Below are 16,272 nucleotides of genomic sequence, written 5' to 3' on the forward strand. Positions count from 1 at the left end.
GGAACGCTTCTCGTTTCGACAGTCTGCACCACCAGGTTGGATTCTTTTTTAGCGAGATTCCTTGCCTCCACGTCATTTCTCCGTCTGACTGTTGACTTGTATTTTTCGTGACTCGTATGACGGCCATTCTGCAGAACGCCATGGTTGTTCGCGTTTAGTCTCTACATGTCCGAGCCTGTCCTAGCAGCACTGGGAGATTGAACGCCCCACTCTAAGAAGAAACGGGAAGCGGGGTCGGACCCTACTACTCTTTTTCTAGAATTTACTTTGTTTTATTGTGATACCATCTCGTATCCTCCGGAGTCGGGCCCGTCCGCACCACTATACCAACCCATGACGACTGGACTATACGCTAGTCTGATTCTCTCTCTCGTTCAGACGTATCCTGCTTAGCAAGATCTGTATTTCAGCACAGCACTACATCTTCAACGTCTATTGACTGTAAATCTAGCTGTGCACCCTAATGGCCTTAACGAGGCCACTCACGTGGACATATAGATCGGACTATAAAACTTTTAGACCTTCGTTTAAAAGTTTATGTCGAAATCACTTTCTTTTTTTAATATTATTAAATAGTCCGACCTTCTCTTGTTTATTTTTGGACTGTCCTTCTAAAATGCTCCGAATTATATAAATATTCGACCGAGCAGTCAATTCTTTTTATTTCTAGCTTATAATGTTTATTATTATTTTTTTTAAATTCTATTATCGTTTTTACTAATTGCTATTTTCAAAATTCTGCCCATTTTCAACTCTACACCCCCCCCCCCCCCCCCATCCCGAGTCATGTTTCCTAATGCAGCAAGGGATCTTTTATATGCACTTTCCCACAGACAGGAAAGCACATACCACTGGTTGGAACGAGACACCCCCCCCCCCCCCTCCCAGCTGAATGGATCCACCGAGGTGGTTCGATCCTGCGACGCAAGCACCTCAAGCGAGCATTCAATCGACTGAGCTAAATCCCGCGCCGGACGTTAGCTAGCTGCCATGAATAGAAAAATATTTCCAACCAGTGCTCTACGACTTGTGTTATCCATGGTATGTACTACGCTGTCTTTAGGATGGTGCATATAAAAGTGATTAACAGTGATTAATGGACCTTCCTGGAAATTATAAAAATCGGGGCAGCTGCGTGACGCATGACCAAACTATGGAATGTGTGTTCGGTGTGTTGATAAGCAAACCTGAACCTTCTTTTTAGGATGTCTGTGGTGAAAACGTATGTTTTAATATTTCAGGTTACCCTATTTTTGTTTGAAGAGTATATGTATACAACTCCTTGGCTATCACTAAGCTAAAAAATTTACTTCATATTCCAAATAATTTTCCCTCAAACACGGATCTGCTAGGTGGGATGTAGCCCAGTGGTAAAACGCTCGCATGATGCGTGGTGGGCTATCCTGTCTGTGGGATTGTGCATACAGAAGATCCCTGGCTACTAGTGCAAAATTGTAGCTTTGTCCTCTCGAAGACTATATGTCAAAATTACCAAATGTTTGACATTCAGTAGCTGATAATTAATAAATCAATGTGCTCTAGTGGTGTCGTTGAACAAAACAGCTTTGCGGGTACACAAGGGAGCTAACTGTATACTGCAACCATACCAGGCGTTTGAAGTCAGTCGTAACAAAGAAATCACCAAGCGGTTATTTTGTTTATGACATATGCAATGTATATATAATTATGTTTCTTGCAGTGTACGTTCGTATTTGAAACAAGTTAATCCATTTAGTAATAAAGCATAGTTGACCAACCATCAGGAGATTGTACAATACGACCAAAATTTTATTTCTAGGTACTGAAAGCGTACAACTATAACCACTAACCCACTGTCGTTGAAAAATAGCCTAGGACAGCGTGCTTGAACCATAATTGGATAAAAAGCACGAAAATAACATAAAAAAAGGACAAATTACATTGTAGATTAAAACAATAAAATAATTGAATTGAATAAACAGTTTTGGCGGAAATCGCCATTTTGCATCTTGGAAACCGCACCTTCAAAATATCGAGAATTCTCTAATTCACTAAAAACTCACAACTCACAGTGCAATGCAGAAATACTTGTAATGACGATGTTCCTTAAAAGAGCTTGGAGAGTCATTCCTAAGTTTGCTGCAACTTTTAATATGTTATCGACTAACGGGGGCTTTTGTAATTACATATCAAACATACAATATTAATGGCTGTATATTAAACGTGTTTCTGATCGTTCTAATATTTTTACTAGGTTAAATTTCATTTTATTTCCTAAAAAAAAGAGTAGTTTTTCGTACGTACGAAATTATTTGAAGACAAAATCCAGTTTGAGCTTCTTACAAATAATAAGATGACCAGAAACACATTGAATATACAGACACTGTTATTCTAAACAAGAAAATATATTTATTATGTAAGTTTAATCGTAGAAATATTTTATTAGTCGGAAACATCTTACAATGCAGCAAACTCAGGAATGTCCCTTTAATAAAAAATGTGTGAATTAAGCTCCTGATTTTTTTATTACATACCCATGTAGCCTTACTGTAGTAATAAACACCATTCTGACTGTGCAATCAAAAAACTATTATTATTGAACTAAAGTGTAATACAAAATCTCTCATGAGTAGTTACATATTCACTTGAATGACGTCATGCCCTCGGAGAGGACGCTAAGCGTTCTATCAATTCCACAATTCTACTTATTACAGTTATGAATAAATCAAATACATGTGTATACAGAAAGCAAGTTCTTGGCCGTATATAGCATATAGCGAGCATATATATATATATATATAACTCATGTGCGTGTGTATATATATGAAGAGTTTAGGCGCAAAACGCGATATATCCATTTTTCATTTTCAGTAAAAGTTTTTTTTTTAATTGGCGTATATCGCGTTTTGATAAATAAAAAACCCAGGGTATACCCAATACAATTTCATAAGAATCAATCGCGTTTTGCAGCCCTTACTGACATACAATAATGGCTTTAACTAAAAACTGAACTCTTCATATATATATATATATATATGTGCGCGCGCGTGTGTGTGTGTGTGTGCGTGCGCGCACGCAACTGATGTGCGTGTGTAATGTGTGTGTGTGATGTATGTTTGTGTTGTGTGTATATGTGTGTGCGTTTGAATGAAGAAATCAACTAAAACTATGTTTTATGCAAGTCTACAACTTAACTATTTGTAAAACATAAAAGTGACCGAACAGATGTGTGTGTGTGTGTGTGTGTGTGTGTGTGTGTGTGTGTGTGTGTGTGTGTGTGTGTGTATCTATCTATCTATATCTACATATCTATCTTCGATAACTCAACCTTCGATCTCTCAAACTGAAGCGACTGTCCCGATCGGTTTACTATACAAACTAGTAATAACATACTAATGGTCACACCATAGATATTTAATACATATTGCACTCGAAGTGTGTGGATTGATCAAGTTATCGTTGCCGGTAGTATTTTAAAGAAGAACGAATTATTAGGCAAGCGAATCGTCAGTGTCTCGACTGGTCTTGGCTGTCGAGGATTCTTGTTTTGATTACAGAATAATAGACAAACGGAACGAATGCTATGCGTTTGGTTGTTGGTGTTTGTAAATTCTGCACAATGTGTTTGGTTGTCGGTGTTTGTAAATTCGGTCCAATGTGTTTCGGTGTTTGTAAATTCGGTCCAATGTGTTTGATTGTCGGTGTTTGTAAATTCGGTCCAATGTGTTTGATTGTCGGTGTTTGTAAATTCGGTCCAATGTGTTTGGTTGTTGGTGTTTGTAATTCAGCCCAATGTGTTTGGTTGTTGATGTTTGTAAATTCGACCCAATGTGTTTGGTTGTTGGTGTTTGTAATTCAGCCCAATGTGTTTGGTTGTTGGTGTTTGTAATTCAGCCCTATGTGTTTGGTTGTTGGTGTTTGTAATTCAACCCAATGTGTTTGGTTGTTAGTGTTTGTAAATTCGACCCAATGTGTTTGGTTGTTGGTGTTTGTAAATTCGGTCCAATGTGTTTGGTTGTTGGTGTTTGTAATTCAGCCCAATGTGTTTGGTTGTTGGTGTTTGTAAATTCGACCCAATGTGTTTGGTTGTTGGTGTTTGTAAATTCGACCCAATGTGTTTGGTTGTTGGTGTTTGTAATTCAGCCCAATGTGTTTGGTTGTTGGTGTTTGTAATTCAGCCCAATGTGTTTGGTTGTTGGTGTTTGTACATGTCGGAGGGATACACAATTACAGACACGCACTCTCTGGTTATCGCCAAGGAACAGTAGTAAGAATCGTTGCTTGTTTTTGTTTTTAACGTTTCTTATGAAAATTTTTGGTTGTTTTATGTGAAAAAATAAACCCAATCATATACTGAGTGCTAATCGGCATTCAGTGTCTTAATTTGTTGGTTACGTTCCGCGAACGTTCATTACACCACTTTATAAACATGTATATGCCTTCTGTTTTCGTTTTTAATTTTTATTCTGTCAATAAATACAATACAATACATGTATTATTTCAAATTCATCGGAGTTAGCTCTTTTCTTGTGTTTAATGTTATGTGCTTAGTTTTAAAATAGACACAAAAAGAATGTACCATAAATTAATTCCCTTTTCAACTGGAAATGCAAAATGTTTAAATTAGGAGGCGGATCAGTGTACGTTTCTTCCCATATCAAAGGTCGGGACGTAGCTCAGTAGTAGTAGTAGTAGCAATAGTCGAAGTAGCAATAGTAGTAGTAGTAATAGTAGTAGTAGTAGACTAGTAGTAGTAGTAGCAGTAGTAGCAATGGTCGAATTAACAGTAATAGTAGTAGTAGTAGTAGTAGTAGCAATAGTCGAAGTAGCAATAGTAGTAGTAGTAATAGTAGTAGTAGTAGACTAGTAGTAGTAGTAGCAGTAGTAGCAATGGTCGAATTAACAGTAATAGTAGTAGTAGTAGTAGCAATAGTCGAAGTAGCAATAGTAGTAGTAGTAATAGTAGTAGTAGACTAGTAGTAGTAGTAGCAGTAGTAGCAATGGTCGAATTAACAGTAATAGTAGTAGTAGTAGTAGTAGTAGTAGTAGCAATAGTCGAAGTAGCAATAGTAGTAGTAGTAATAGTAGTAGTAGTAGACTAGTAGTAGTAGTAGCAGTAGTAGCAATGGTCGAATTAACAGTAATAGTAGTTAGTAGTAGTAGTAGTAGCAATAGTCGAAGTAGCAATAGTAGTAGTAGTAATAGTAGTAGTAGTAGACTAGTAGTAGTAGTAGCAGTAGTAGCAATGGTCGAATTAACAGTAATAGTAGTAGTAGTAGTAGTAGTAGCAATAGTTGAAGTAGCAATAGTAGTAGTAGTAATAGTAGTAGTAGTAGACTAGTAGTAGTAGTAGCAGTAGTAGCAATGGTCGAATTAACAGTAATAGTAGTTAGTAGTAGTAGTAGTAGTAGTAGTAGTAGTAGTAGTAGTAGTAGTAGTAGTATAAGAAGTACTTGCATTAACAATAGTTGTTGATGGTCCGTTTTTACGTATATTTCTCTAGTAGACCTAATTGTTCTTCTTTCTAAGAAATTAGTCGCTAATCAATCGATTACAATCTATTTAAATCTTTGCTGCAAAAAGTATACCATATGAACTGGCGGACAATTTGTGTCATGTACTCGTCTGAAGAGAAGCCCAATTTAGCTAGGATTTTCTCTGAATTCTCTCTAAAATCTGGATTAATATGATACAGGAGGCAACTAACAGATATCAGATAAACGGTCTACACATACTAATTTGGTAATTTTCATGAATAATAACTTAAGATACTGAATACAAGTTGCACAACAGTGATCCATACTAATATATTGAGTATATTCTTATTGAAATGTCATATCATATATATTTAGCATGCGTACAAATGGCATACTGGTAACAATATAATGGATTTTATTCAAATGGGGAAAAAATGGAATAAAATGTATATGCCTCTTAGTATAGTAACGGTGTAAAAGTCAGGTTCAGTGTTTCTGGTCAACTTCTTCATTATATTCATGTTGATCTCTCTCTCTCGTCTGTCTTCTGAATCGATGCACAGCAGACGTGTCAGGAATATACCTCAGTCTGAAAACTGAAAGTAAGATAATCACAAAATCAATGATGATGAAAATAATTACATTTTTGGTCGATAATGATTCTGATGATGATGGTCATCATAATAATGTGGGGAATTTTGTTTTATTTATTTATTTTGCTTGTTTGTTTATTTTTACTATTTCTTTTTAACCTAGTAATCTTTTGTTATGCGAGATGTCGGGAAACAAAAATGAACTCGCAAAACAATTTTTGTTATGCACATAATAGTCTAAATCTACACGTTAACAAAACACGGTGTATTAAGTAAAGATATAGGTAATTGTCTGCTGAACAATACTTATACAATCTGTTCAAGAATTTAGTATTTTAAAGCTCCAAGACTATCATGTCGTCACAGTATCGAACCACCTCGGGGCATTCATTCAACTGATTGTTGTTTTCTCTCGTTCCAACCAGTGCATCACATCTAGACAAAGGCCGTGGTATGTTCTTTCCTGTCTGTGGGAAAGTGCATATAAAAGATCCCTTGCTGCATTAGGAAACATGTTGCGGGTTTCCTCTGATGACTATGAGTCAGAATTACCAACTGTTTGACATCTAATAACCGATAATTAATTAATCAATGTGCTACAGTGGTGTCGTTATGCAAAACAAACTTGTTTCTAAGGGTATCATGTAAGCACAGATCTATGGCATTGTGCAGGGTGTGTGACTCTACATGTAAGCACGGATCTATGGCATTGTGCAGGTTGTGTGACTCTACATGTACGCACGGATCTACGGCATTATGCAGGGTGTGTGACTCTACATGTAAGCACGGATCTACGGTATTATGCAGGGTGTGTGACTACATGTAACACGGATCTACGGCATTGTGCAGGTTGTGTGACTCTACATGTAAGCACAGATCTACGGCATGTAAGCACGGATCTACGGCATTATGCAGGGTGTGTGACTCTACATGTAAGCACGGATCTACGGCATTGTGCAGGTTGTGTGACTCTACATGTAAGCACGGATCTACGGCATTGTGTAGGGTGTGTGACTCTACATGTAAGCACGGATCTACGGTATTATGCAGGGTGTGTGACTCTACATGTAACACGGATCTACGGCATTGTGCAGGTTGTGTGACTCTACATGTAAGCACAGATCTACGGCATGTAAGCACGGATCTACGGCATTATGCAGGGTGTGTGACTCTACATGTAAGCACGGATCTACGGCATTGTGCAGGTTGTGTGACTCTACATGTAAGCACGGATCTACGGCATTGTGTAGGGTGTGTGACTCTACATGTAAGCACGGATCTACGGCATTGTGCAGGGTGTGTGACTCTACATGTAAGCACGGATCTACGGCATTGTGCAGGGTGTGTGACTCTACATGTACGCACGGATCTGCCGCATTATGCAGGGTGTGTGACTCTACATGTACGCACGGATCTACGGCATTGTGCAGGGTGTGTGACTCTACATGTAAGCACAGATCTACGGCATTGTGCAGGTTGAGTGACTCTACATGTAACACGGATCTATGGCATTGTGCAGGGTGTGTGACTCTACATGTACGCACAGATCTACGACATTGTGCAGGGTGTGTGACTCTACATGTAAGCACGGATCTACGGCATTGTGCAGGTTGTGTGACTCTACATGTAAGCACGGATCTACGGCATTGTGCAGGTTGTGTGACTCTACATGTAAGCACGGATCTACGGCATTGTGCAGGGTGTGTGACTCTACATGTAAGCACGGATCTACGGCATTGTGCAGGGTGTGTGCCTCTACATGTAAGCACGGATCTACGGCATTGTGTAGGGTGTGTGACTCTACATGTAAGCACGGATCTACGGCATTGTGCAGGGTGTGTGACTCTACATGTAAGCACGGATCTACGGCATTGTGCAGGTTGTGTGACTCTACATGTAAGCACGGATCTATGGCATTATGCAGGGTGTGTTACTCTACATGCATCTACTTAAATGGAAGTTTTATATTAGTGGAGAATGCACTTTAAAATAAGTTGAAAAACGTTAAAATTTGTTTTGTGTAACGACAACACTAAAACACGTTGATTAATTAATCGTCGGCTATTGGGTGTCAAACATTTGGTCATTCTTACATGTAGTCATCAGAGGAAACCCGCTACATTTTTCCTAATGCAGCAATGATCTTTTATAGACACTACTTTTCCACAGACAGGAAAGCACATACCACGGCCTTTGATCAGTTGTGGTGCAGTTGTTGGAACGAGAAAAAAACCCAGTCAGTTGAATGGATCCACCGAGGTGATTCGATCCTATGATGCATACACCTCAAGCGAGCATTCTAGCGAGTTGAAACCCGCCCATTAGAATAAGTTGAATCTGCCCCTAAATGGGATACTTGCCATTTTAATCTTGTTTGGTTCTTGATAAGGGCACTTAAACTACCTTTGTTAGAGATACAATACAACATACAAACCTTATTTTAAATTTTCATAAATGGTGAGAATTTCATATGGAGCTTCCTCGATGTCCCCGTCTGGAGGAGAAAACAAAATGAAAGAATTGCATCACCATTCCAGTGCTTTCTTAAGCATAAGCGTATCGGATTCTATTTTTGTCTTTATTTTTGCATTTACCATAGTTTGTCTCCCAGTAGCCGATGTATGTAGCATGCTAGTGTGTTGATAAACATTTATTATTCATTCATTCATATTTTTGTAGGAAACACGCTGATTTTTGCCCGAAGTAAACGAAAGTGCCCGAAGTAAACGAAAGTGCCCGAAGTAAACGAAAGTGGCCGAGTCCGGACAACAATATGTTATTCATCTTTACATTATATGGTTCCAAGCCAACTGGTACACATTTTTACATGGATTACATCTAATATCGTGTGTGGGATAATGAAAGAAAGAAATGCTTTATTTAACGAAGCACTCAACACATTTTATTTACGGTTATATGGCGTCAGACATATGGTTAAGGACCACACAAATTTTGAGAGGAAATCCGCTGTCGCCACTACAGGATAGCACAAACCATGGCCTTTGTTGAACCGGTTATGGATCACTGGTCGGTGCAAGTGGTTTACACCTACCCATTGAGACTTGCGGAGCACTCACTCAGGATTTGGAGTCGGTATCTGGATTGAAAATCCTATGCCTCGACTGGGATCCGAACCCAGTACCTACCAACCTGTAGACCGATGACCTAACCACGACCCCACCGAGGCCGGTATGTGGGATAATGAGAATACATTGTGCAAAGATTTCATGGCAGCTCATTTTGGTGGAATTTCTTCATGGGCTTTACTGGGGAGGAGGGGGTGAGGGGGGCAGTTGAACCGCTACATGTTTCCATTTAATGATTAGTAGCAAGGGATCTTTTATATGCACCATCCCACAGGCAGGATAACACATACCACGACCACATTAAACAAGTCTTGATGACATATATACATTCTTTGAGGATCTTGAACTGTTATCTTCATACTGTCTCAGACAGATCCTTCTCCAAACATAAAAGTGTCTTTAAATTGGGATGATGCTGGTCTCTGGGTGGTTTTCGAGTAAATCCTCGTTTATATAATATATGTTATTTTATGTCATACGTACTGTTATTTGTATGGGAAATAAAACTATTGAACAATTGAACACGCAAAATACTCGTGCATTCCGTTACATGTATTCCCACAACATCTGTACTATTATATATATATGGGAAATAAAACTATTAAACATACGAACTACCAAAATTCTAGAGCATTATTGTTATATGTATTGGAAATAAAACTGTTAAACAACTGAACCTGCAAAATTCTAGTGTATTACTGTTATGTGTATGGAAAATAAAACTGTTAAACAAATGAACCTGCATTTCAATGTATTTCAAGCTAATAGTTGTAATTATATCTATTTTATAGCCAGCGTCAGAGATAGGGAGATGTCAGTGCTGATACTGGGCCCCAATTCCCTCACGTTATAACAGGAAGGAAATGTTTTATTTAACGACGCACTTAACACATTTTATTTACGGTTATATGGCGTCAGACATATGGTTGAGGACCACACAGATATTGAGTGAGGAAACCCACTGTTGCCACTTCATGGGCTACTCTTTTCGATTAGCAGCAAGGGATCTTTTATATACACCATCCCACAGACAGGATAGTATAAACCACAGCCTTTGTAACACCAGTTGTGGAGCACTGGCTGGAACGAGAAATAGCCCAATGGGTCCACCGACAGGAATCGATCTCAAACTGACTGCGCATCGAGCGGGAGTTTTACCACTGGGCTAGTACGCTAATCCCGCCCCTTAACCATGGGCGTACGGGATCCTATTTTGTTTTCTTTATTTTTGCATTTACCATAGTTTAACGCCCAACAGCCGGTGTATTTTTCATACTGGGGTATTGATAACCATTAACCACAGACATACCACAGCCTTTGTAACACCAGTTGTGCAGCACTGACTGGAACGAGAAATAGCCCAATAGTTTACCATAGTTTAACGCCCAATAGCCGGTGTATTTTTCATACTGGGGTGTTGTCAAGTGTGACGGTACATGCTCTTAATTTGTTTTCGCCTGTGGCGATATTAATTGTTTTAGAGGGTCGTGTGCACTTGTTACGTAATACTTCTGCGCGACGGTCCTCGATCGGTACGCCTAATACACACCCGTAGCCAGGTGCGGAGGCCATGTGGCGAGTAGTTACGTAATACCTCTGCGAGTGCGGTTTTTACAACCGTGATTTGGCGACGATTGCGTCAGTAAGTCTGACGATCAGAGAGAAATAATACCGCTTGGTCGTGGTGGAAATATCAGATGATAGGGGGAGGTACCGCCTTGTACCCCCAGGCAATATTCTGATTTATAATAAATAGCTAGTGTTTTAGAGGTATGAGGGAACGAAAAAGGACGGCTCCCAGGGAACGTAGTCCGTTGGACTTTGGTAAATATTTTTATTTCTGCTCTGTGTATAACCTTGATGTGATTGATGTGACTTTAAATATTTTAATACTGTATTATACCAATATTCTTTAGACAGTGTCTTCGGTCATCTGACGAAGTAAATCGTAGACTTTTTGTTCTAACATTATATGAGTATTTGGTCATATAAAGCTTAGCCAGTCATCCTAGACGACCTAGGTAAACTGTAGGTTATTGTCTTTATTGTGATAGGTACCAGTATTAATTCTGTGTTACAAGGTTACTGAATGAGTAGTTAGGGTTAATTAAAAATTAACCCGTTAGGAATAGAGCTGTAATTCCTTTATTAATTAAGTTCCCCTGGAAGCATTCCTAAATTATCACACGTTACTGAACGAGTAGTAAGGGTTAATTAAAAATTAACCAGTTAGGAATGGTGTTGTAATTCCTTTATTAATTAACTTCTCCTGGAAGCGTTTCTCAATCATCACACGTGTGGGTGTGGTGTAACGGTGAAGTGATTCGCATATTGTGTAACTAGACACCTAGAGATTAACTAATTAAGTGATCTGTTCTGGGTTGTTATTATTGCTGTTATTAATTAACTACTACGGCTGTACATTTGTCAGCGTAGGATAATACAGATTCCAAAGTGTATTGTGTTTTATTGTGTTTCTAGTGAGCTAAACGTGCTATAATAATATATACTTTATACAAGATCGTATCTCTGTTCATACCTAGACGAGCCATACTAGGGTTTAACCGCCTGTTACAGAGAGATCTAATAGATATACAGTTAGGAGAGAGATTTTGATAATCGTGTTTTATTCAGTTACGGGAATTATAGAATCCCCGTGACATCAACCATTAATTAATTAATTAATTAATTAATATTTTTGTAGGGAACACGTTCATTTTTGCCCGAAGTAAACGAAAGTGCCCAAATCTAGACAACAATATTTTATTCATCTTTATATTATGTGGTTTCAAGCGAACTGGTACACTAAAATTGTGTGTCGGATTATGAACATACATTGTTAGAAGTTTTCAGGACAGCTCATTTTGGTCGAATGTCTCCATCGATTTTATTGGGGAAGGGACGGGGTAGTTGACCAGCTACATGTTTCCATTACTAGCAAGGAACATTTTATATGCAACATCCCACAGGCAGGATAACACATACCACGGCCACATTAAACAAGTCTTTATGACACATGTAAATTCTGTGAGGATCTTGAACTGTTATCTTCATACTGTCTCAGACAGATCCTTCCCCATACGTAAAAGTGTCCCGGAGGTCTAGTCTTTAAATTGGGATGATGGTGGTCTCTCGGTGGTTTTCGAGTAAGACCTCTTTTATATAACGTATGCTATTTTAGTCTGGAGAAAACCAGGTACATTTTAGTGATGTTGCAACCCATCTAAAGAAAATACACGAATATTGTGTATTATATTTTATTATTGTAATTATTATCTTTGAATATAATAAACAAATTGCTTGCACACACCTTGTGTTAGGTCTTCGTTAACTATCAATGTATCGTATGGTGGTTCCTCGTCGCACGCAGTTCTCACAATAGCAACCGTGCTGCTATCTGTATGGGAAATACAACTATTAAACAACTGAACTCGCAAAATTCTAGCACATTCCATTACATGCATTCCCACAACTTCATCCATGCTGCTGCTATCGGTATGAAAAATAACGCTGTGTGTGTGTGTGTGTGTGTGTGTGTGTGTGTGTGTGTGTGTGTGTGTGTGTGTTTTCTGCCAGAAGGACATTTTTTGGTATGGCACTGTGGAATTGAATGCATTCACAGTCAACAAGGGCATATGGGGGTGGCCTCCTCAAAAACAGAAAATGGTGTTAAGAAAATCATACAGTATGGACAAAAATAGGTATGGCACCATACCCTTTTTACCCTTTGGCAGAAACCCAGTGTGTGTGTGTGTGTGTGTGTGTGTGTGTGTGTGTGTGTGTGTGTGTGTGTGTGTCTGGGGGGTTTTCGAGTAAGACCTCGTTTATATAATGTATGTTATTTTAGTCTGGAGAACACCCGGCACTTTTTAGTGATGTTGATGGATGATAAAAAGAATACCCCCCTCGTGTCTTGTGATATCATAATTTATCAGCACTCGTTGATAAAAGTATAAAATCCTCGGCAAGCCTCGGATTTCATACTTTTAGCAACTCGTGCTGATAAATTATAAACATACTATATAAAGATTGTTTTGGTATGAAATTTATTTATCATTCATTTCATTATCAACATTATGGGTTGCTTTGAGTAGACTGGGTTGCTTCTCATATCCGTCCATGCTGAACTGACAGATATAACACGCACCATCCCACAGGCGGGATAACACATACCACGGCAATATGAAACAAGTCTTGATGACATATATAAATTCTGATTCTGTTATTTTCATACTGTCTGAGCGCCAGATCCTTCCCCATACATAAAAGTGTCCCGGAGGTCCAGTCTTTAAATTGGGATGATGGTGGTCTCTCGGTGGTTTTCGAGTAAGACCTCTTTTATGTAACATATGCTATTTTAGTCTGGAGAAAACCAGATACATTTTAGTGATGTTGCAACCATCTAAAGAAAATACACGCATATTGTGTATTATATTTTATTATTGTAATTATTATCTTTGAATATAATAAACAAATTGCTTGCACACACCTCGTGTTAGGTCTTCGTTAACTATGAATATATTGTATAATGCTTCCTCGTCGCACGCAGTTCCCACAATAACATCCGTGCTGCTATCTGTATGGGAAATAAAACTATTGAACAATTGAGTACGCAAAATACTAGTGCATTCCGTCACATGCATTCCCACAACCTCATCCATGCTGCTATCTGTATGAAAAATAACGCTATTAAACAATCGAACCTGCAACATTCTAGTGCATTCCGTTGCATGTGTTTCCACAACATCCGTACTATTATTTATATGGGAAATAGAACTATTAAACATACGAACCAGCAAAATTCTAGTTGCATTATTGTTATCTGTAATGGAAATAAAACTGTCAAACATCTGAACCCGCTAAATTCTAGTGTATTACTATTATCTGTATGGAAGATAAAACTGTTAAACAAATGAACCTGCATTTCAATGCATTTCAAGCTAATAGTTGCAATTATATCTATTTTATAGCCAGCGTCAGAGATAGGGAGATGTCAGTGCTGATACTGGGCCCCAATTCCCTCACGTTATACCAGTGAATTAACGAAACACAGAAAACTATTTTAAAATGCAAAGAGGTATCGAAATCTCATCTTTGGCAAAATCAAACACTAAACAATTTTGTGAAATGATTAACAAGTTTAAGAAATCTTATTTGATTTCGTCATGATTTTGCTCTGAAGATATTAGCAAAAACTTTGAAGGACTATTTACTCATACTTCTAGTGATGATGATTTTATTATAGACGTCGCAATCAATGTATTAGAGTTAGACATGATCATTTTCATAGACGAAGTAGTAAACACTATTAAAGGGATAAAATATGGCAATATTGCAGGCATAGATGGCATTGTGGCAGACATTTCAACATCTAATTATGATATTTTTGGAAATAGTTTATGGAACTTATTAATTCTTATATTTTTTCTGGTTTTTACCTTCGGTATGGTCTAAGTGCTCAATTGTACTGCTACCCAAAAAGGCAATAGAAATGATGTCAACAATTATAGAGGAATAGTACTTGTTAATGTTATAGATACGATTTTTGTTCAGTATCTTAAACTAACGTCTTGAATCATGTGCAGATAAGAGGAACCTTATGTCTAATAGTGTGGAGGAATTACCACTTTGGTGTCAAAATGTGATGCATACTTGTTGAAACCAGTCCCACATGCAGAGACTACGGATGGAAGTTAACTCAAAATTGCGTGCAACCAGATTGGTACCCATGACATCCCGCAGGGTATCCTTCACAAGAATTAACCTATGATGGAAATATTATGGCAGCTACATCCACGGATCAGGGAGATTGTATTGCAGCTATGTCCACATATGATGGAGATAGTATGGCAGCTACGTCCACAGATGGTGGAGATAGTTTGGCAGCTACGTCCACGGATGATGGAGATAGTATGGCAGCTACCTCCACGGATGATGAAGATAGTATGGCAGTTACATCCACGGATGATGAAGATATTATGGCAGCGATGTCCACAGATGATGGAGATAGTATGGCGGCTACGTCTACACATGATGGAGATAGTATGGCAGCTACGTTCACACATGATGGAGATAGTATGGTGGCTACATCCACAGGATTTTATTAATGACGTCAGTGATTCAATGATTTGAAGTCCAAAGTCACGGCCGGGACTCTGTAACAATGCATTTTGATGATGTTGGGGAAGTGGCCTATCGAGTAATGACATACGCAGTTGTGGTGCGTTTTACATTACTAAACATTCAGGGCTATGGATCTGGTACGTTGGCGCTGTACTACTGTATGCATCAGCAGTGTGGGGATTTCACAAATCTCCTGACATTGAACATGTTCATTTAAAATATTATTGTAAATGTTTTATCAGTTAACACGTCAACCTGTAACGCTGCTGTATTTTCCGTATATGGTGAACTGGAGCAGCCATGAATGTGTGTGAAGAGGCAAGAAAAAATAACTAGAAATTGGTTATTTCAAATTGAAACTCTATTATGTTCCAAGTGTATGCTGCTATAGGCAGGATGCGGATTTGAACACGTCGTATAATGGTTAAACGGGGTTTACAGTGTAAATTGTTTGTTGAGTAGGCTTGGGGTGTCAGACCTATGGTTAAATCAACGTTGTACAGTGCACTATTTTTCTAACATTAAACAGCATATTAATGATATTTATCTCCAAGAGTAGACTGATCAGCGGCACCAGTTGTCAAAACTAAAACATAATCTATTGCATCATCCATTAAAGGCTTTTGTAGGAGATATCGCTGGCACTATAATTTGCGATATCTCCTGTGGTATCTCCACAGGAGATATCGCTTGTTATAATCTTGATTGGTCAAATTGTAATCACAGGACAATGTTTTGTTACGTCACTGTGTTTGTTTCAGCGCTAAACCTACCATTAGTGACGTCACTCCACTGCCGTTCTGCTAGTTAACGAGTCTACCGCTGACATTCAACCCAAATTACTGACATTGTTTACGACTGTCGCAAATGAAAATAATGATAATGGATGATAAAAAAGAATAACCCCCCCCCCCCCCCCCCCCCCCCTCGTGTCTTGTGATATCATAATTTATCAGCACACGTTGATAAAAGTATAAAATCTTTTATGAACTTGTGCTCATAAATGATAATATC

The 16,272-nt window shown here is 38.4% G+C and overlaps 1 protein-coding gene across 1 annotated transcript in view; it reads right to left on the reverse strand.

Annotated features, from left to right (window-relative positions):
• Positions 1-16,272, reverse strand: part of LOC121385837 (deleted in malignant brain tumors 1 protein-like) — a 77,894-nt gene that overhangs the window by 16,735 nt on the left and 44,887 nt on the right. Inside the window, exons 16-18 of the mRNA XM_041516626.1 lie at positions 13,625-13,711; positions 12,446-12,532; positions 6,040-6,052 (exon numbers count right to left, since the gene is read on the reverse strand). Coding sequence (XP_041372560.1) covers positions 6,040-6,052; positions 12,446-12,532; positions 13,625-13,711 — 187 coding nt within the window. The remainder of the gene's footprint in view (positions 1-6,039; positions 6,053-12,445; positions 12,533-13,624; positions 13,712-16,272) is intronic.

Source organism: Gigantopelta aegis, chromosome 12, assembly GCF_016097555.1.
Source record: "Gigantopelta aegis isolate Gae_Host chromosome 12, Gae_host_genome, whole genome shotgun sequence".
Taxonomy (NCBI): Eukaryota; Metazoa; Mollusca; class Gastropoda; order Neomphalida; family Peltospiridae; genus Gigantopelta; species Gigantopelta aegis.